General features: G+C 48.8%; 1 protein-coding gene and 2 long non-coding RNA genes across 4 annotated transcripts in view; 2 read left to right on the top strand and 1 right to left on the bottom strand.

Moving 5' to 3' along the window:
* Positions 1-710, top strand: part of SLC5A4 (solute carrier family 5 member 4) — a 36830-nt gene extending 36120 nt beyond the window's left edge. Inside the window, exon 15 of the mRNA XM_032139521.2 lies at positions 367-710. Coding sequence (XP_031995412.1) covers positions 367-578 — 212 coding nt within the window. The 3' untranslated portion in view covers positions 579-710. The remainder of the gene's footprint in view (positions 1-366) is intronic.
* Positions 711-6449: 5739 nt separating this feature from the next.
* On the bottom strand, positions 6450-13496 carry LOC116459212 (uncharacterized). Its single transcript, XR_004245481.2, has 3 exons — positions 13177-13496; positions 11169-11309; positions 6450-7383 (listed from the first exon to the last, which is right to left on the bottom strand). It is a non-coding gene; the product is annotated as an uncharacterized LOC116459212 (long non-coding RNA).
* Positions 13497-14428: 932 nt separating this feature from the next.
* The window catches only part of LOC116459214 (uncharacterized), a 21475-nt gene continuing 17181 nt past the window's right edge, over positions 14429-18722 (top strand). For both annotated transcript variants that reach the window (XR_004245486.2, XR_004245485.2), the window contains exons 1-2: positions 14429-16511; positions 16625-16797. This is a non-coding gene — a long non-coding RNA (uncharacterized LOC116459214). The remainder of the gene's footprint in view (positions 16512-16624; positions 16798-18722) is intronic.

Here is an 18722-nt window from a genome sequence, read left to right as displayed (position 1 = left end):
TGTGTCTTTTTTCTTTCAACTGTTTATTCATCTCTCTAATATGCTGACATGAGGCTGTTGATAGCCTTTTCTTACCTATTTTTAGAAACCCATTATATATTAAAGATATTAAACCCTTTGTAATAGAATATGCAAACGTTTCCCCCATTTTGTCATTTGTTTTTACTTTGTTTATTGAACTTTATGCCATGCAAAAGTTGCCTGTTTTTATATGATTAAATTCATCTATATTTCCTCAGGGATTCCTCTTAACACTCCCAGCTGATAGTAATCGTTTTTTACAGTCATAAGGTACTACACTGACAAGGATTTCTAGTTCCTTTGTGATCTAGATCTTCTGCGATCATTTGCTTATCTTTGTTCCAGATTACCCTGAGCAATCACGTGGATGCCTCAAGAAAGCTTATGACTTGTTCTGCGGTTTGCAGAAGGGACCCAAGCTAACCAAGGAGGAGGAGGAAGCCTTGAGCAAGAAGCTCACAGACACGTCTGAGAGGCCCTTGTGGAGGACAATAGTGAACATCAATGCCATCCTCCTCCTGGCTGTGGTGGTCTTTATTTACGGCTACTATGCCTGAACTCTATCCGAGCCACTAGAATAATGAATAATTCTTAATAATGAACCGAAGGATAATTTTAGTGATTTTCATTTTATAGTATGTTGTGTGGCAAAAAAAAAAAAAAAATGAGCAGTTGGTAATTTTATCCAATGAGATGACTACAGACTGGATATTTTGCTTTTGTTGTTCCTTTGTGTCACTAAGAGTTGATAATTTATAAAACTGTGAAGTGACCTCTACGTGTGTAAACAAGACACACAGGTCTAAATTCTATTTTTCCAGCTTTATTGAGGTATAGTAAACAAATGAAAATTGTTTATATTTAGGATGTACAACGTGGTGATTTGATACACTATACATTCTGAAACAATAACCACAATCAAGTTAACTAACACATCTATCACCTCACATGTTTACCTTTTCTGTGTGTGCGGTGAGAACAACTGATAGACTCTTAGTAAATTTCAAGCACACAATACAGTATTATTAGGTACAGTCACCATGCTATCCTTTGCACCCTCAGAATATATTCATCTTATGAGTGAAGGTTTGTACTCTAATACCTCCCCAGTTACCTACCCCTTCGCCCCAGGCAACCATCATCTACTCTCTGCTTCTATGAGTTCAACTTTTCATTGCAGCACTATTCACAATAGCTAAGATACAGAAACAATTTAAGTGTGCTGTGATGGATGAATGATGAGAATGTTGTATATATACATAATGGAATATGATTCAGACATAAAAATGAAGGAAATCCTGCCACTTGCAACAATGTGAATGAACCTGCAGAACATTACGCTAAGTGAAATAAGCCAGACACAGAAAGACAAATGCTATAGGATCTCACTTATATGTGAAGCCTTAAAAAGGAAATGACCAGGTGATAGGGTTTGGCTGTGTCCCCACCCAGCTCTCATCATGGATTGTAGTTCCCATAATCTCCACGTGTTGTGGGAAGGACCTGGTGGGAGGTAATTGAACTGTGAGGGCGGTTATCCCCATGCTGCTGCTGTTGTGATCGTGAGTTCTCATGAGATCTGATGGTTTTATAAGGGGCTTCCCCCCACTTCGCTTTGCACTTCTTTCTCTCGCCGCCTTGTGAAGAAGGACATGTTTACTTCCCCTTCCACCATGACTGTAAGCTTCCTGAGGCCTCCTCAGCCATGCTGAACTGTGGGTCCATTAAACCTCTCTCCTTTATAAATTACCCAGTCTCCGGTATGTCTTTATTAGCAGTGTGAGAACAGACTAATACACCAGGCAAATTGCCCTACCTCATACTTGCTTTCTGAAGTTCATGGTGACTGTACCTAATAATACCATTTGAAAAGAATGCCTCTTCCAACTCTGCCTCACCTAGTAACCTCCTCATCTACACAACAGTGACTTCTCCTATGAGGCGACCTTCGCTCAGTTATTTCAAGGATTTAAAAAATAAAAATGTTTTCTAATAGTTGACAGGGGGGTGAACTAGAAATATCCATTGTAAATATCTTTTAAATATACTGGAAATTATTGCTTACATCTTAAAGCCATTTGTCACTGAATACTAAAACATCAAACCATTGATTTTTAACTGCTTCATTAAAATATAATTCACATATTATAAAATGTATCTAAAGCATATAATTCAGTGTATTTTAATATCTTCACAGAGTTTTGCAATAATTATCACAATCTAATTTTAGATATTAACATTTATTGGCATCCTTGAATACACATATTTCTCTGTCTTTATTTCTGTTTTAACACAGTGAATGACAATTATCTCTATGTAGAATTGTAGAGAGGTTTAAAACCACCTTTTTGTAAGCAAGTCAATAAACTAAAATATGTTTTAATAAATTACGTAAGAAACATGGAAGAGGGCCGGGCGCAGTGGCTCACACCTGTAATCCCAGCACTTTGGGAGGATGAGGTGGGCAGATGACGAGGTCAGGAGTTCGAGACCAGCCTGGCTAACATAGTGAAACCTTGTCTCTACTAAAAATACAAAAAATTAGCTGGGCGTGGTAGCAGGCGCCTGTAGTCCCAGCTACTCAGGAGGCTGAGGCAGGAGAATCGTTTGAACCTGGGAGGCGGAGGTTGCAATGAGCCGAGACCACACCACTGCACTCCAGCCTGGGTGACAGAGTAAGACTCCATCTCAAAAAAGAAACATGGAAGAGAGAGCACTTTCAGCACATGCTGAAGACTCTCTTCCTGGGTAAAAATAATAAAAATTAAAGAAACATATCCATCATATTGTTATAAAAATTCAAACAATGCCCTTGGGTCTGTAGAATTAAATATAATACTCTTCACTGACAACCCAATCCTCTCATCTACTGTTACTAACTTCCCAAAGAAGTAGACAGGCTAAAGCATATGTTCTAGTAAGTAATTTTTCTATTAATTTATATACATATGTAAACATACACATACATTTACAAAATGCAATCTTCCTTTATGTGTTATTTTGTGACTGGCTTTTTCACATAAAATATATGCTGGAGATCTTTGCCTATCTGTACAAATAGATCTCCCTCCTTCTTCTTATAGCTGCACTATTGTTCCATAGGATAGTTCACTATAATTTGGCCAGTTTTCTACTGAGGAACATTCATGTTGGTTTCAATTATTTGCTATTATCTACAATACTCAAATAGACATACCTGTATATTCATCTTTTGACATATTTGCTAGTTTTATTTTCTTTATTTTCCTAGAAATGGAATACTGGAGCAAAGTGTACAAGCATTAATATTTTGATTAAAAATTATTTTCCACCAAGGATTTGCCAATTTATATTCTCATCAGTGTATGAGAGTTTTTATTTACTCACATGCTTGACTACAGGGTATATTACCAATGGTAGTGAATTTTTGTCAATTTGACGATTGAAAAATAATTTCATTTTTTAAATTGGTATTTCTCCACTTACTAGTGAGATGGTATGTATTTGCATGTATTTATTAGCTATTCATATTTTTTCTGTGAATTACTTGATATCCTGTACCAATTTTCTAATTCATTTACAGATATTCTTTACATATTCTGTATATTTATTATTTGCATATGAATAGCAAGTATTTTTTCCTAAAGTCTATGTCTTGCCTTGTAACTTTATGTTGTCTTTTATTGTACAGAAGCTTTAATTTATATTTAGTCAAATTGTTTCTTTTTTTCTTATGACTTCTGGGTTTTGTGACTTACTTTCAATTGTCTTTTTAGGGTTTTGTTGTCTTTGTTTTGTTCGAAATGACATACTGAAATCCTATATTATATTGCAATTTACTTTATTCTCTTTATACTGCATTGGGGACATTACTAAGCCTAACTAATGTAGATCAAATATATTTATTTTAATTTCTGCCTAATTTATAATACTGAATGTATTTTATTTCCTTAGCAATTCCCGCTTTTTCTTTTCTTTCTTTTTTTTTTAAGACAAGTTCTTGCTCTGTCACTGAAGCTGGAATGCAGTGGCACTATCATGGTTTGCTGCAGCCTCCAATTCCTGGGCCCAGTGATTCAGTAAGGCCAGAAATTAAAAGAAAAAGAAAAACTTCTGGGCCAAAGAAATCCTCCTGCCTCTGCCTTCCAAGTATCTGGGACTACAGGTACATGCCACCACACCCTATTTTTTTCAGAGATGGGATCTTGCCATGTCAGGCTGGTCTTGAACTCCTGACTTCAAGTTACCCACCTCAGCCTCCCAAAGCGCTGGGATTACAGGCATGAGCCACTGCATTCAGCCAACAATTCCCCTTTAGATGGACATTCAAGTTAAGTACTCTTTGCCACCACAAATAGTGTTGTAGCAATCATCTTTTACACTGTATGGTTTCATTTCTACAAGATAGAATCCTGTAGTGGTATAACTTAGCCACAGCTATGTTTACTTACACTTTTAATAGATACTGATTAGTTACTTTCCAAAAAGTTGAAGCAATTCACATTCCTATGAACAGGGAACAAGCAGGAGGACTGTTTCCCCTGTAGGCTCAGTAGCAACAAAAGTTGTTGCTTTTTCAAAAAAAATATATATATATTGCTAATTCCCTTGGTGAAAAATCTCACAGGAGTGCTAACTAATCAGTTATTTCAACTTCAAGTAGTTGCCTATTTATAACCTTTTCCTATTTTTCTATCAAGTGGTTTAAGGTGAGGAACATTCTTAAATAAAACAGGAAACCTAAAAATAATAAACACATTTTGTATATCAAAAGGCAGTGCAAATGAAATTGAAAATGTGGAGACCAAAAGATATTACAAAACACGAAAAAAAGAGCTCCCATGAATAAATGAGAAAGAGACAAGCCCAATGTATACATATATATCGACATATATGTATACATATATACATGTATACATCAATATATATGTGTACATATATACACACATACATATGTATACATATATACACATACATATAGTGTGTATATAGTGTATGTGTATGTGTGTGTGTGTGTGTGTGTGTGTGTGTGTGTATATATATATATATAAAACCTCCTTGGAATAGACAATGTCTTCATACAGGGGACACAAAAATTACCAATCATAGGAGAAAAAAGCAATATATTGGACTACATCAAAATTGAAAACTTCTAGCTAATAAAAGTCACCTTAAAGGAAATGACCAAACAACCCACAAAATAACTGAAAATACTTAGAGTATGCACATGTCTGACAAAGGAGTTGTATCCAGAATAAAAAGACCAACAGCCCAACTTTAAAACTCAAAAAAAAAAAATGACACTTGGAGGAGAGCTTCTAGGTGACTGACTAGAGATGCCCAATATTCGTCTCCTCCACAAAGAAGGAGCAAAACAGATAATCACACATCAAATAGAGCATCTAAGAGAGAACGGTGGAATTCAGTGGGGAAGTGACAGGAACCATCAGAGGTACAGAAGGAGAGAAAAGCAAGACCAGATGAGCTCCCCAGTGCAGGGGAAAAGGTAAGTGAGAGATTCCCAGGGGTCCACATTCCCACCACAGATTTCTGCAACCCTGGCCATGAGAGAGCCCCTCAGCCCTCGTGGGCCCTGAGACAGCATAGGATTATGCTGCCCGTACTTGTCCACACGATGGCATTGTTCCAGAGAGGGAGTCATTCTGGTACCACACACGCACTTTAGATCCAAGCAGCTCCAGCACATGCCATTTTGAGAGCCCAGCCCCCATGAGGATTGCCTCTTGCCCTGGGGCCCAACAGCCCTACATCTCCACATCCCTAGAGCCCCCCTCACATCTCCCCTTATCCACTTGGGGGGCTACAGCAGCATGATGCCGGCTAGACCAGCTGTGTGAATGGTCTGCAGCACTCTAGCCCACACAAGAGTCCTACACCCCAGGGAATGGGCAATGCAGTGCACCAAGGAGGCCGGCTCCATGACAAAGGAAACCCAAGTGCATGAGCCTGAGAGCCACCTGCCTGTGGCTGCTGCCCCATATCCCACCCCCAGCAGCAAGGCTGACACACAATTGCATGTACCTTCATTGTGTCTGGGAACCAGCCCACCCAGATGCTGTCCCAGGGCTTGAGGGAAGACTTGCCCCACTCACCGCCGCTGCACTTCCAGGCAAGCACCTGGGAGCCTGGGGATGGTTCTGCCCCACCTGTTGCCATGGGCACAGGCATGAAACATCAGGAGGCCCGCCAGCAGACCCAGCACCACATTGTGACACAGGCTCATACAAAAACCCCTCCCTGGGATGCCCCTACCCCCAGCCCCCACTGCAGCTGTGAGGAAGGAAGCTCTGGCCACTCCCCCTGGTGGCATCTGCCCATTATGGAGTCCACACACCCCTCACCCCTGCCCCCACAGGTAAGGGGACAAGTGACATCCTGTGACCAGCAGCAGGATCCCTGGAGGACATCAGCGTCTTGGGTTTGGTTTTCCCACCAACCATCATGCAGTCATGGGGATGAGTTTACCAGAGGGCATTTATGCCACTAGGAGGAATTTTCATGGACAGGGATACGGGGTCTCCCTGGGGGAGTTGACTCAACACTGATTGCTTGGTGATACCATGGGGTGATGCAGAGAGTACCCTCTCCCTCCAGGGAGAAGCTGGTTACCCTAGAGTGCAGTGTCCTGGGAACCTTCCCATTAACCTAGCCCTGACTCCAGGAGTTTCAGCCCCATCTTCCCAGGTCTTGTCCCAGTTGGGATGGCCCTGGCCAGTGAGGCCCGGCTGGTCCCCCTCAACAAAACGGAAGCTCCATCCTTGATCCCTGGACCCCTCAACCTGGTTTTACATTGGGTGGGTCAGGTGGGGTGATGGCTACCATTTCCTTATTCGAATGGGGGACATGAGAGAGTCTCCAGAGTATGGTCCTTAAATACCTCCTCCTACTAACGGAAGTGGGATCAGTGGAGGATCCCAGGCCTGGGGCAGGAAAGGGACATGACAAGACAGGACCTCTCACCCTCTGAGAAATCAGGAGCCACTGAAGCCTCCGGAGCAATGAAAGAAAATGAGGTGCCCCCTGAGGAGGTGCTCAGCGGGCAAATGTTTATGTTTTGTAGCACATCATGATCGCCGATTCAATATAACCGCAGTGGATCCCGCATGTCAGATGTCCTCACATGCTGGAGCTCACTCTGGCTCTATGTTGTTCTGTTCATCCTGGAGTATGGCCGAGCACCAGATCGTCCATTATCAAAGTGGTGAATAAAAGGGAAGAATCTATACTTCTTCTGTTTTTCCAAAGCAGCAAGCACACTCCTAGGTTCATAGCACAGCTGCTGGGCCGTCCCTTCACCGACACACTGCAGCTGTCACGAGAAGGAGGTGAACGCAAGCCTCAACCCTCTGTCTTCCTTCTCATCTGAAGCACAAAGTTATCGATCATCAAACACAGCTAACGTCACTAAAAGAATGATGAACATGGGTGGCTTTGCTAGAAGTAACCACATGTCCTAGGAAGCAGTTATGCCAATGTCCAGCCTGAACCCCACTGAGCCTCTTCATGCTAGAACAATTTTTCAGGAAAAGAGAAGCTAAAGGAAGCACTGGGTTCCTGCTCAGGGAGGCGGTGGCTGCATCCTGACCGTGGGAGGGTCTCAGGACCAGTTCTCCGCTCCTGCCACTCCTGCCTTGCCAGGAAAAGCCTGACAGCCATTTGGGAGACAGCTGCAGATAGAATGAGCCTAAAAACACATTCACCACTGATAACATCAAGTATTTACTCCACATAGAAACTAAAGTTAAATTCACAAATACGTAACGCACCACAAAGTCAACTAAAAATATATGCAATGAAATACACAAGACATTTGGTGAGACCCTCGTTAACTATTTTTTCGTGTCAAGAAATCATTGATTCTCTCCATTGAAGTTTGTGATGGCTTTCGCATTTGCTTCAGACTATTGTCTGAGGGAATCGTTTACTCTGTTGTGGGTGAGTCAACATTATTTGAAAATCAAAAATTACGGGGACTCGGTGATGGGAAACTTGGGGACATTATTATTCTTTCGTCTCCCTATTTTTGTGTTCAAAGATCTTCATAACAAAAATGTACAACTTATAATAAGAGGGTGAAGCTTGGGGACAGCGTCCAGGGGTGGAGTGGACCCTGGCAATGTGCCCAGGAGGCCCATGGAGATGAGGGAGACCTGGGTGATCCCCTCTCCCATGGGCTTGAGATGCCTGAAATTCAGTTCAGCTCACGGCTAGGGCAGGGATGGCTGAGACTGAGCTCTATAGGGACTTTCTTTCTGCAGCAATTGTGGAAAAATCGCCCAGACCTTGCATCTCTGTCCCTGCCCTTGCGGGGCCACATCACTGCCCTGGTGAAGGCAGCTGCCATGTCCCTGATGAACGAGAAACAGTGGGGGACCCAGGCCCAGGCATTATGGATTAACCAAAGCAACCAAGGCCTCTGAGGGGCCAAACTCCCCACCATCAGGGACTCTAAGATGAGGGTGTCTCTGAATGAGACTGCAGGTGCACATGGTGAGGGGGTGAGGGGACTGAACAATGGGAGGGAGGGACAGGGGGAGTGGGGCCTGGCAGGATGGGGTTGTTTGGGGGAGTTGAGACCCCTTGGATGCCTGACCTTGCCTGTAGCCCCAAGGTCACACTCACCCTGCCCTGACCTTATGTGACCCAGCCCTGACTCTAGTCCAGAATAAGACTCTGACAGACTCCCCCCGACAAACACAGGATGCGCATTCTGTGCCTGGGACGGTGCCTTTGCTGATTTGACCGGATCCTCCCCTCACACAGGCTGTGACCATCACAGACTCAGCCACATACCAAGCACACACTCACTCCACCCCAGAGCCTGACTTTAGAATCAGAAACTTTATGGTTGAGATCTCAGCCACGTGCTGGTTAACTTTGGACCTCACCCCAAGCCCATGTGATTACAACTGATCATCTGTGTGCCTCAGTCTCCTCCCGAGTCACAGAGCTAGTGACATGAACACCAGTATCTTGTAGGAAGAAGGCACTGAGGTCCCAGAAGGAAAGTGAGGTACAGAGACCAGGCTTAAGTGACAGGAAGTGGCAGCTGTCTCAGCTGTTTTGGAAGCCTGAGAACTGATTTCCCGGACCTAAAGTGAGGGATGCTGGCCTCATGACCCCTCAGGCCAGGACCCTGCACTGAGTGCCTGTGGCCATATTTAGACAGCATGTGGCCTCTGCTGGCACTGTCTGGGGATAGCAGAAAAGAGTACTAGAGAGTGGACATGGGAAGATTCTATGTAAAATTCAAGAAAAGGGAACTTTCAAAAGAGCGCATGGGGCCCTCCCAGGCCTGCCAGGCCAGCTCACAGCTCCAGGTGGGCACCCCAAGCATCTCAGAGCCACAGAACAGCCACGGCAATGTCCCCTGGGAAGCAGCAGCACCTGCCACTTGCTTTGGCTGTGACCCGCATCTCGGGCCTGCCCTCTGTGCATCTTGGCTGGAAGACAGCTGGGAAAGAGGCCATGCTCTCCTCCAGGGAGAGGGGCCCAGCGGGAAGTGCATTAGCCAGGCCCGCACCAGCTGCCAGACCTGCTCAGGAACAGCACGGGCCACACGCCTGCCCAAAGGCCTCTCCCCAAACCCTCTTCTCCCTTGGAGACCAGGACCCTGGAGTCGCTGTCTGGAGATCTGGCCAATAACCCCCTGGACCCCAGGGCTGTTTGTGGTTCCCTTGGAAGAAGAGGCAAAGGGCCCGAATGCCTGCGGCACATGCCCGGGGGCTGGACAAGGACACTGCCCTGGAGAAGGCCACCTTCAGACCCTGCTGCGGGGCTTGTCGCTCTCTATGCCTTCTCTGCTGCTTGACTTCAGCCTCATAGCACGTGGGGTGTGACTGGCATGAGGGGCAGGCAGGTGAGGAGGAGGTCCCTAGGCAGGTGCGTGGCTGCAGCACAGAGAGACCAGTGCTCACTGGGCCTGCTGCCTGGCATACTCAGGGGCCTGGAGGACGGGTACATGGAGTCAGTTTGCGGAACAAATGAGGCCTTGCTGTGGCAGGGGATGGGGAGCCGCCCTGGGCCTGGCCTTCGGTCTGGTAAAGATGAACACCTCAGGCTGTGCAGTACCTGGCCCTCAGTCTGTCAGAGATGAATACCCCAGGCTGTGCAGCAGCTTCAGTGTCATCCCACACCACACTGCCCTGGCAACACCTGGCCACAGTGGCTTGGACAAGACGCCCCTGTCAGCCCCTGGGCTGTAACTCAGTGGGCCAGCATCTGCCCAAAGCAGGAATCCTGGGAAGGGCTGGCCATTGTCCCTCCCGACTCAGTTGCTCTCAGCTCCCTACTGTGCCATCGGGTGCTCTCAGGACAGATGCTTCCAGGACAGGCTCTTCTACAAAAAAGGGGTTGCCTCCCGGGCCTGGAGTCACAGCATAGACAAGGAGGCTTTTGGACACCTAGGCAGGGTCACTCCGCACACATCTCATGAATGAAAATCCTCATCAGAAAATACATCACCGTTCCTCCAGGATGTGACTGTTTCTAGAGAGAGCCTCATTTCTATTTCCCACTCCCTCCTCCACATGCTACAAGAAATAGAAGCAGCAGCATAAGAAAATGAAGAGGAACAAGAAAACGATGATAAGGAGAAGAAAAGAAAAAGAACAGGCAAGGGAATCAGGAGGCCTATTATAGCTTTTGTCCCCTCCCTGATTCATGAAATTTAAAAAAGCCCAAGACTATCCCAACAAAAAACAAGCACAAAGATACACAAATAGTCACTACCCAAACTTTGTTAATAATTACACAATGCTGCCACTCACGCCTGGCTCAGGACCTACCAGGAGGAGGGTGCCCTCCAGATTCTGCAGGAGAAGCGGAGGAGACTCCTCCTTCCCCAGGCTGTGCCTCCACCTCTGCCACAGAGGCCCACAGCTTCCTACCCACCCCAGGCCAGGCCGAGCCGGGCGGGTCAGCCCTGCAGCGCTCCTACCCACCTTCCCAACCTCCAGACTTGCTGCTGCTGCCACCACTAGCGCTGATGCCAATACAACCACCATTCCTGTTGCCCTCAATCCACTGGTCCACCCTACAAGGCTCCTACCACCTGGACACCACAGCAACCCTGCCCTTGCCCAGGCAGCAGCCAGCCGCCCTCCTACTGCTCTGGCACTCTGCAGTCTGCATCGCTGCTCTCCTACCGCTCTGGTGCTTTACAGTCTCCATCGCCACGACCAACCACAGCAAGGTGAACTGCGGTGCCCCCAGCTCCAGCCTCCAGCATGGAATAAGTGGCTCCTCCTCCTGGCAAAGAGCAACTGGGCGGGCAAAGTCAGATAAGCCTAGAACAAGATGCAGACAGTGGTAGCATTAGAGTCTCACCTTGTCATGCTGGCCACTGGGTGGCAGGGACCAGTTTTAGCAAAGGCACTCACACCTACCCTCCAATGTCCAGCCTCCCTTTTTGGCCCAAGTTCACCAGGAACTGGGGCCTGGGGTGGGGACTGGAGACACCACAGTACAGTGTCCGGGCTTCCCACTCCACACGAACCTGGCTGCGCTCCTCAGGAAGCAGAAGCAGCAGAAACTCAACCCCAGCCAGCCCTCCCCACCCAAGTGCCTGTAGCTGTTCCTGACGCCTCCACCCACAGGGCCCTGTCACTCTGTGATGTCCGCTGTGTGCCCAGGGGTCCCAGACGGTCTCAGCAACACATGGTGAGAGGGCGCGGGCCTGGGAACCACAGCGGGTCTAGGGGCTGGGCCATGCTCAGGATCCCCGCAGAAATGCTGTGTGCTGGCCAGGAGCAGGAGGAGACGGCCCTCTAGAAACTGGAGTCCCTCTCACCTCCTCTGACCACCGCTGTCACTGACACCTCCGCTGCCCGCCACCAGAAGGGCAGTGCAGCCCCCGATAGCGCCCCCAACCCTCCCCCACAGCCGGCAGTGTAGCACCCGATGGCAACCCCAACCTGCCCCTGCCTCAGACACTGCAGCACCAATGGGGCCCGCAAGCCACCCCCTACCTTGGGCAGCGCAGCCCGGGATAGCTCCCCCAACCCACTCCCTGCCATAGGCAGTGGCTGTAGACAGTGTAGCCATGGGTAGCGACCCCAACCAGATCCCTGCCGTGGGCAGTGATGCCCCGATATGGCACCCAAATCGCCCCCTACAGCAGGCAGTGCAACCCTAGATAGTGCCCCTATCTGCTCCCCACTGGGAAAAGCACCCCATGATAGCACCCTCAACCCACTTCCTGCCTCCAGGCAGTGCAGCCACAGATAGCACCCAAACTTACTCCCCACCTCGGGCAGTGCAGCCACAGACAGCTCACCTAAACCACCCCCTGCCCAGGGCAGTGTAGCCCCCATAGCGCACTCAACCTGCCCCTGCTGCAGCCAATGCAGCCCCAGATAGCACACCCACCAGCTCCCTGCTAGGCAGTACAGACCCCTGATAGCACCCAACCCACCCCTTCACCACAGGCAGTGTACCCGGCCCTCAATAGCGCCCCCAACCAACCCCTCCACCCCCTCTCCATAGGCAGTCCAGCCCTGGTACCAATCCCAACAACCCCCCGCTACCTGTCTCAGTGTAGCCCCCAGAGAGCGCCCTCAACACCCCTCTCCCCACTGCCAGCAGTGTAGCACCCTATAGTAACCCTAACCCGTCCCCCACCACCAGCATTGCAGCCCCAGATAGTGCCCCCAACCCGCTCCCCACTGTGGGCAGTGCAGCCGTGGATAGCGCCCCCAACCACCTCCCAGGTGCAGGCAATGATGCCCTGGATATCACACCGGCCCCTGTCCACCACAGGCAGAGTAGCACCGGATAGCAGCACCCACCCTCGCCACCAGCAGTGTTGCACCCACTAGCACCCCACAACCTGTCCCCAACAAGGGCATTAGGGCATTGCAGCATCCGATAGTTCTACCAACTCACCACCCCTACCCGGCCGCGGGTAGTGCATCCCCAGATAGTGCCCCCAAAACTCCCCACTGCCGCAGGAATTACAGCTTGGGATAGCGCCCCAAGCCATCTCCAGCCATAGGCAGCGCACCCCCGGATAGCGCCCCCACCTCACTCCCCTCAGTGGGCAGTGACGCCGGAGATACCACACCCAACCAGCCCCCCAACACGGGCAGTGACGCCCTGGATAGGGCCCCCAACCCGCCCCCCACGCCACAGGCAGTACGGCCTGCGATAACGAACCTATTCTGCCACCTTTTCACCATTCTGGCTGCGCTGTAGTCTCTCTCGCGGCCACCAACCGCAGCAGCGAGGCGAGCCACTGTAGGCTCTACCTCCAGCATGCGCAGTAGATGACTCTAGCCTCTGGCATGCGCGGCAAGTGGCTCCTCCTCCTTCTCCTCTAAGCCCCGCACAGAGCAGCTACGCAGGCCGACGCAGATGAGCCTGGAATGGCGAGCCGCCCCCTCTTGGCATCTTTTATATACTGAGTTTAATGCAAATGAAGTTTCTGGACTACATGGTCTGATCGGATGAGAGAAACCTCTAGGCCTACTCTGATTGGACTTTGTTATCATGTTCTGATTGGTTATCCTAAGACTTGCTCTCATCCAGTCAGAACATGAAAATAAAGCACAATTAGAGTAGACCTAGAGGTTTTTCTCTCATCCAATCTGAACACGTAGTCCGGAAACCTTACTTGCATAACCTCGGTCTGTGTATGTGTGGGGCGTGGTCTTGCCATTCCAGGCACTTCTGCGTCTGCCAGCCCATCTGCTCCATGTCCAGGTTAGAGGAGGAGTCACCTGTCCCACGCTGGAGGCTTGAAAGCCTGCAGCAGCATGGCTCGGCTCGCTGCCGTGGGTGGCGGTGAGGGAGACTCGACCGCAGCCAGAGTGTAGAAAGGTGGCGGGGTAGATGAGCTATCCAGGGCGCACTGCCCCAGGCAGCGGGCGGGGAGGGGGACAGGTTGGATGCGCGTTCGGGAGCTGCACTGCCTGAGGTGGGAGGGGGGGCGGATTGAGGGGGCTATTGTGGGCTACACCCTAGTGCTGGGAGGCGTGTTAGGGGCAGTATTGGGTGTTACACTGCCTACAGCGCGGGAAGGTTGGGTGCTTTATCGGGCGTCATTTCCCGCAGCCGCGGGGTGGCTTGTTGGGGGCGCTATCCGTGGCTGTACTGGTCGCACTGGGTTACGGGTTGGGGGCGCTATCTGGGACATCAGTGCCCATGGCGGGGAACTTGTTGGCTATGATATCCGAGGCGTCACTGCCCTTGGCTGGGGGCTGGTTGGGGGCTCTCTCTATGGGCTACACTGCCCACAGCCAGGAGCGGGTTGGGTGCTATCGCGGGGCCGCACTGCCTGGCAGGCAGTGGGTTGGGTGCGCTATTTGGGGTTGGACTGCTGGCGGTGGTTGACTCGGTGGGGGGTGAGGGGCAGGGGGGATGGGTTGAATGCACTATCGGGATCTACACTGCCCGAGGCCAGGGGGAGATGGGGGCGCCATTGTTGGCTACACCGCCTGTAGTGGGGGGCGTGTAAGGAGCAGTAGTGTGTGTTGCATTGCTCATGGCGGGGGAGGGTTGGGTGCGTTATCCCGGGCGTCATTTCCCGCAGCGGCGGGGACAGTGGAGGGGCTTGTTGGGGGCGCTATCCATGGCTGCACTGGTCCCCGCGGGGCACGGGTTGGGGGCGCTACCTGGGACATCAGTGCCCATGGTGGGGAACTTGTTGGGTGTGTTATCCGAGGCATCGCTCCCCATGGCTGGGGGCTGGTTGGGGGCGTTATCCATGGGCTGCACTAACCACAGCCAGGAGCGTGTATGGGGCATTATCGGGGGCGGACTGCCAGTGGCTGGGTGGGGAGGCGGGTTGGATGCTATGTGGGGTTGCACTGCCCGGCAGGGAGTGAGTTTGGTGCGCTATCCGGGGTTGCACTGCCGGCGGTGGGCGGCAGATTGGGTGCCCTATCGCTACACTCCCGTGGCGAGTACCGGCTTGGCGGCGCTATCCTGGGCTACACCGCCCGCGGCGGGGGGCGTTTTAGGGGCGCTATCTGGTGCTGCACTGCCCGCGCAGGAGTTGGGTTGGGTGACCTACTCCAGGCGTCACTGCCCGAGGCTGGGGGCTAATTTGGGGCGCTATCCCGGGAGTCATTTCCTGTGGCGGGGGGCTGGTTGAGGGCGGTATCCATGGCTGCACCGCCCACAGCACAGAGCGGCTTTGGGGAGTTATCCCGGGCTGCGCTGCCCGTGGCAGGAGGCAGGCTGCCAGCGCCATTGGGTGCTGCATGTACTAGGCACGGACGAGTTAAGGGCGCCATCTGGGACTGCACTGCCGGTGGCGGGCGGTGGAGGTGTCAGTGACAGCGGTCTCCAAGAGAGGAGCTGTCCTCCTCTTCCCGGCCACCTCCTCCTGTTCTTTGCCCAAGTGCGGCGGGCGCACAGCGTTTCCTGAGCGTGGCAGGGGCCCCAGCCCCGTGGTGCTTCCTGGACCCGCCTCCTCTTACTCTGTGTTGCAGAGACCGCCTGGGACCCCCGGGCACGCAGTAGTGGACACCACGAGGCTACAGGGCCCTGTGGGTGGAGGAGGCATCAGGAAAGGGAACCGGCACTTGGGTGGGGAGGGCTGGCTGGGGTTGAGTTTCTGCTGCTCCTGCTTCCCGAGGAGCGCAGCCAGGGTGGGTGCAGCGGTTCCTGTGGAGTGGGAAGCCCGGGCACTGTGGTGTCTGCAGTCCCCACTCCAGGCCCCAGTTCCTGGCCAGCTTGCGCTAAAAGGAGAGGCTGGACTTTGAAGTGTGGGTGTGAGTACCTTCACTGAAACCGGCCCCTGCCACCCAGTGGCCAGCAGGACAAGGTGGCGCTCTAATGTTACCACTCTGCATCCTGTTCTAGGCTTTTCTGGCTTTGTCTGCCCAGGTGCCCAGTGCCCTGAGAAGGAGGAGCCACATGCTGGAGGCTAGAGCCTGTGGTACCATGATTTGCCTCTGATGGAGTTGGCTGAATTAGGCTTCCCAGAGACTGTGGTGTCCCAATCTGTAAACTGCTAATTTCTTTGGGCATTGTCCCCATAAACTTTTGAAATCATGAATGACTTCACCATTCTTCCACCCAAGCTTTACTATCAATTTGATGTTTGTCCTTGCTTCCATTCTAGTTGGATTCGTGTTGCTTTGATAGGAGCTCTTTTCAAACTGATGTCTTATCTTTCTTTTTTTTTTAATTTTTTTTTTTATTTTTGAGATGGAGTTTCACTCTTGTTGCCCAGGCTGGAGTGTGGTGGCACAATCTCGGCTCACTGCAACCTCCACCTCCTGGGTTCAAGTGATTCTCCGGCCTCAGCCTGCCAAGTAGTTGGGATTACAGGCTCCTGCCACCATGCCTGGCTAATTTTTTGTATTTTTAGTAGAGACAGGGCTTCATCACGTTGGCCAGGCTGCTCTCGACCTCCCAACCTCAGCTGATCCACCTACCTCAGCCTCCCAAAGTGCTGGGATTCCAGGCGTGAGCCACCATACCCAGCCATCTTATCTTTCCTAGTGCCTCAAACTAGATCCTGTTCAGACATGTTATAACAGGTTAGTATGAGTTTATTTTGATGCAAAAATTGAAACCCATGCATTTTATATAATACACATTTTTCATTAATTCATTAACTTTTTGAAGACCTCTTGTATTTCCTATTTTGCAGGTCTATGGCATCATAATTCAGCTAACCTCAGAGACTCTGTTAGCTATGTAGAAGATCCAATTCTCCCCAAGCAGCAGATCATACTAAGGGAGGTGGCAGGGCACCTAGGTTTTGAAATGGAATGGAACAGCATTGGAATTCCAACTCTATCACTCATGAGCTGTGTGATCTTGGTGAATTTATTTGACCTCATAAAACTTTAGTTTACTTATATCTAAAATAGGATAACAATGTTATACAGTATTAGTTCCCTATTGCTGCTGTAACAAATGACCACAACTTGGTGGCTTAAAACAATACAAACTTATTACCTTTTAGTTTTGGAGGCCAGAAGTCCAAAATCAATCTTAGTTATTGAAGTCAGCAGAGTTGCATTTCCTTCTGGAGGCTCTAGGGATAATTCATTTTTTGCCTTTTCCAGCTTTTAGAGGCTGCCCACATTCCTTGGCTTTTGGCCTCTTTTATCTTCAAAGTCGGCAAGGCCCACCTAGTTTTTCTCACATTGCATCACTCTCACATACTATTTTTCTCCTCTCTCTTCCACTTATAAGAGCCCTTGTGATTACATTGGGTGTTGCTCAACAGCACTAATCAGTATGAAAATGTAAATCAAAACCATAATGATGTGTTTCCTCACACCCATTAGGGTGGTTACTGTTTAAAACAATGAAAATAACAAGTATTGGCAAAGAGTGGAGGAATTAGAACCCTTGTGTACTGTTTGTGGGAATGTAAAGTGGTGCAGCCACTATGGAAAACAGAATAGTAATTTCTTAAAATTTTTAAAATAGAATTATCATATGATCTGGCAATTCTACTTCTCGGTATATATCCAAAAGAATTGAAAGCACAGTTTGTTTTGTTTTGTTTGTTTGTTTGTTTTTGAGACAGGATCTCACTCTATTGCCTAGACTGGAGTGCAGTGGTGCGATCTTGGCTCACTGCAACCTCCACCTCCCAGGCTCAAGTGATTCTCCTTCCTCAGCCTCTCAAGTAGCTGGGATACACAGGTGTGCACCACTACCGCCCGGCTAATTTTTGTGTTGTTAGTAGAGATGGGGTTTTACCATGTTGGGCAGGCTAGTCTCAAACTCATGACCTCAAGTAATCCACCCGCCTTGGCCTCCCAAAGTGCTGGGATTACAGGTGTCAGCCACTGCGCCCAGCCTGGGTCTTAAAGAGATATTTGTACACCCATGTTAATAGCAGTATTATTTACAACAGTTGAAAGGCAGAAGCAATCTAAATGTTTACTGATTAATGGATAAACAGAATGCGGTATACAGTGTACATATAATGAAATAACCTTCTGTACTAAAAGGAAATTCCGACACACGCTACAGTATGGGTGGGTGTCGAGAACACTATACTAAGTGAAATAAGCCAGTCACAAAAGGATAAATACCATATGATAGCACTTATAAGAAGTGTCTGTAGAAACAGAAAGAAGAAGGATGGGTACCAGGGACTAAAACAGGGAGTAGTTGTTCAATGGGTGTAGGGTTTCCGTTTTGCAAGATGAAAATGTTCTGGAGAACTGTTGCACAACACGTGAATATACTTAGTACTACTAAACTGTACGTTTACAAATGGTTAAGATGGTAAATTTTTATGTGTATTTTATCACAATTAAAAATTTTTTATGTTGTTGGTTCCCTACTTCCTCCAACTTCAGAAATCTTTTCCCAGCATTTTTCACAGGTGGTTACTTGATTTTTCTCGAAAGCATCCAATGATGACTAACTGCAGATGGACTAAATGCCATTGTTAGACAGTAACATTCAATTTTTTAAAAAAGTATTTCTATTTGGAGTTTAAATCCCCTGCTCTGTAGGTAATGAGATACAGATCTGTTGACTGAAGTAATATAGAATAAGTCGACTCCTTCTTCTACATGACAGACTTTCAAGGATTTGAAGAAATTTAGGTCTTTCCTAAGCTAAATGCACAGGACATAGTTCCCAAACCATTTGAGTGTTGTTCTGGGCACCTACTCCTTGCAGACTATGAGATTTTTAACGTCTCAAACACGCTGAATCTCAATTTTATTCATTCATTCGTTTAAACAATCTTTATTAAGCACTGTTATTTTAACCAA

Source organism: Hylobates moloch, unplaced genomic scaffold, assembly GCF_009828535.3.
Source record: "Hylobates moloch isolate HMO894 unplaced genomic scaffold, HMol_V3 SCAFFOLD_19, whole genome shotgun sequence".
Classification (NCBI taxonomy): Eukaryota; Metazoa; Chordata; class Mammalia; order Primates; family Hylobatidae; genus Hylobates; species Hylobates moloch.
Note: the sequence above shows the minus strand (reverse complement) of the source record. Positions and strands in the feature narration are given on the sequence as shown.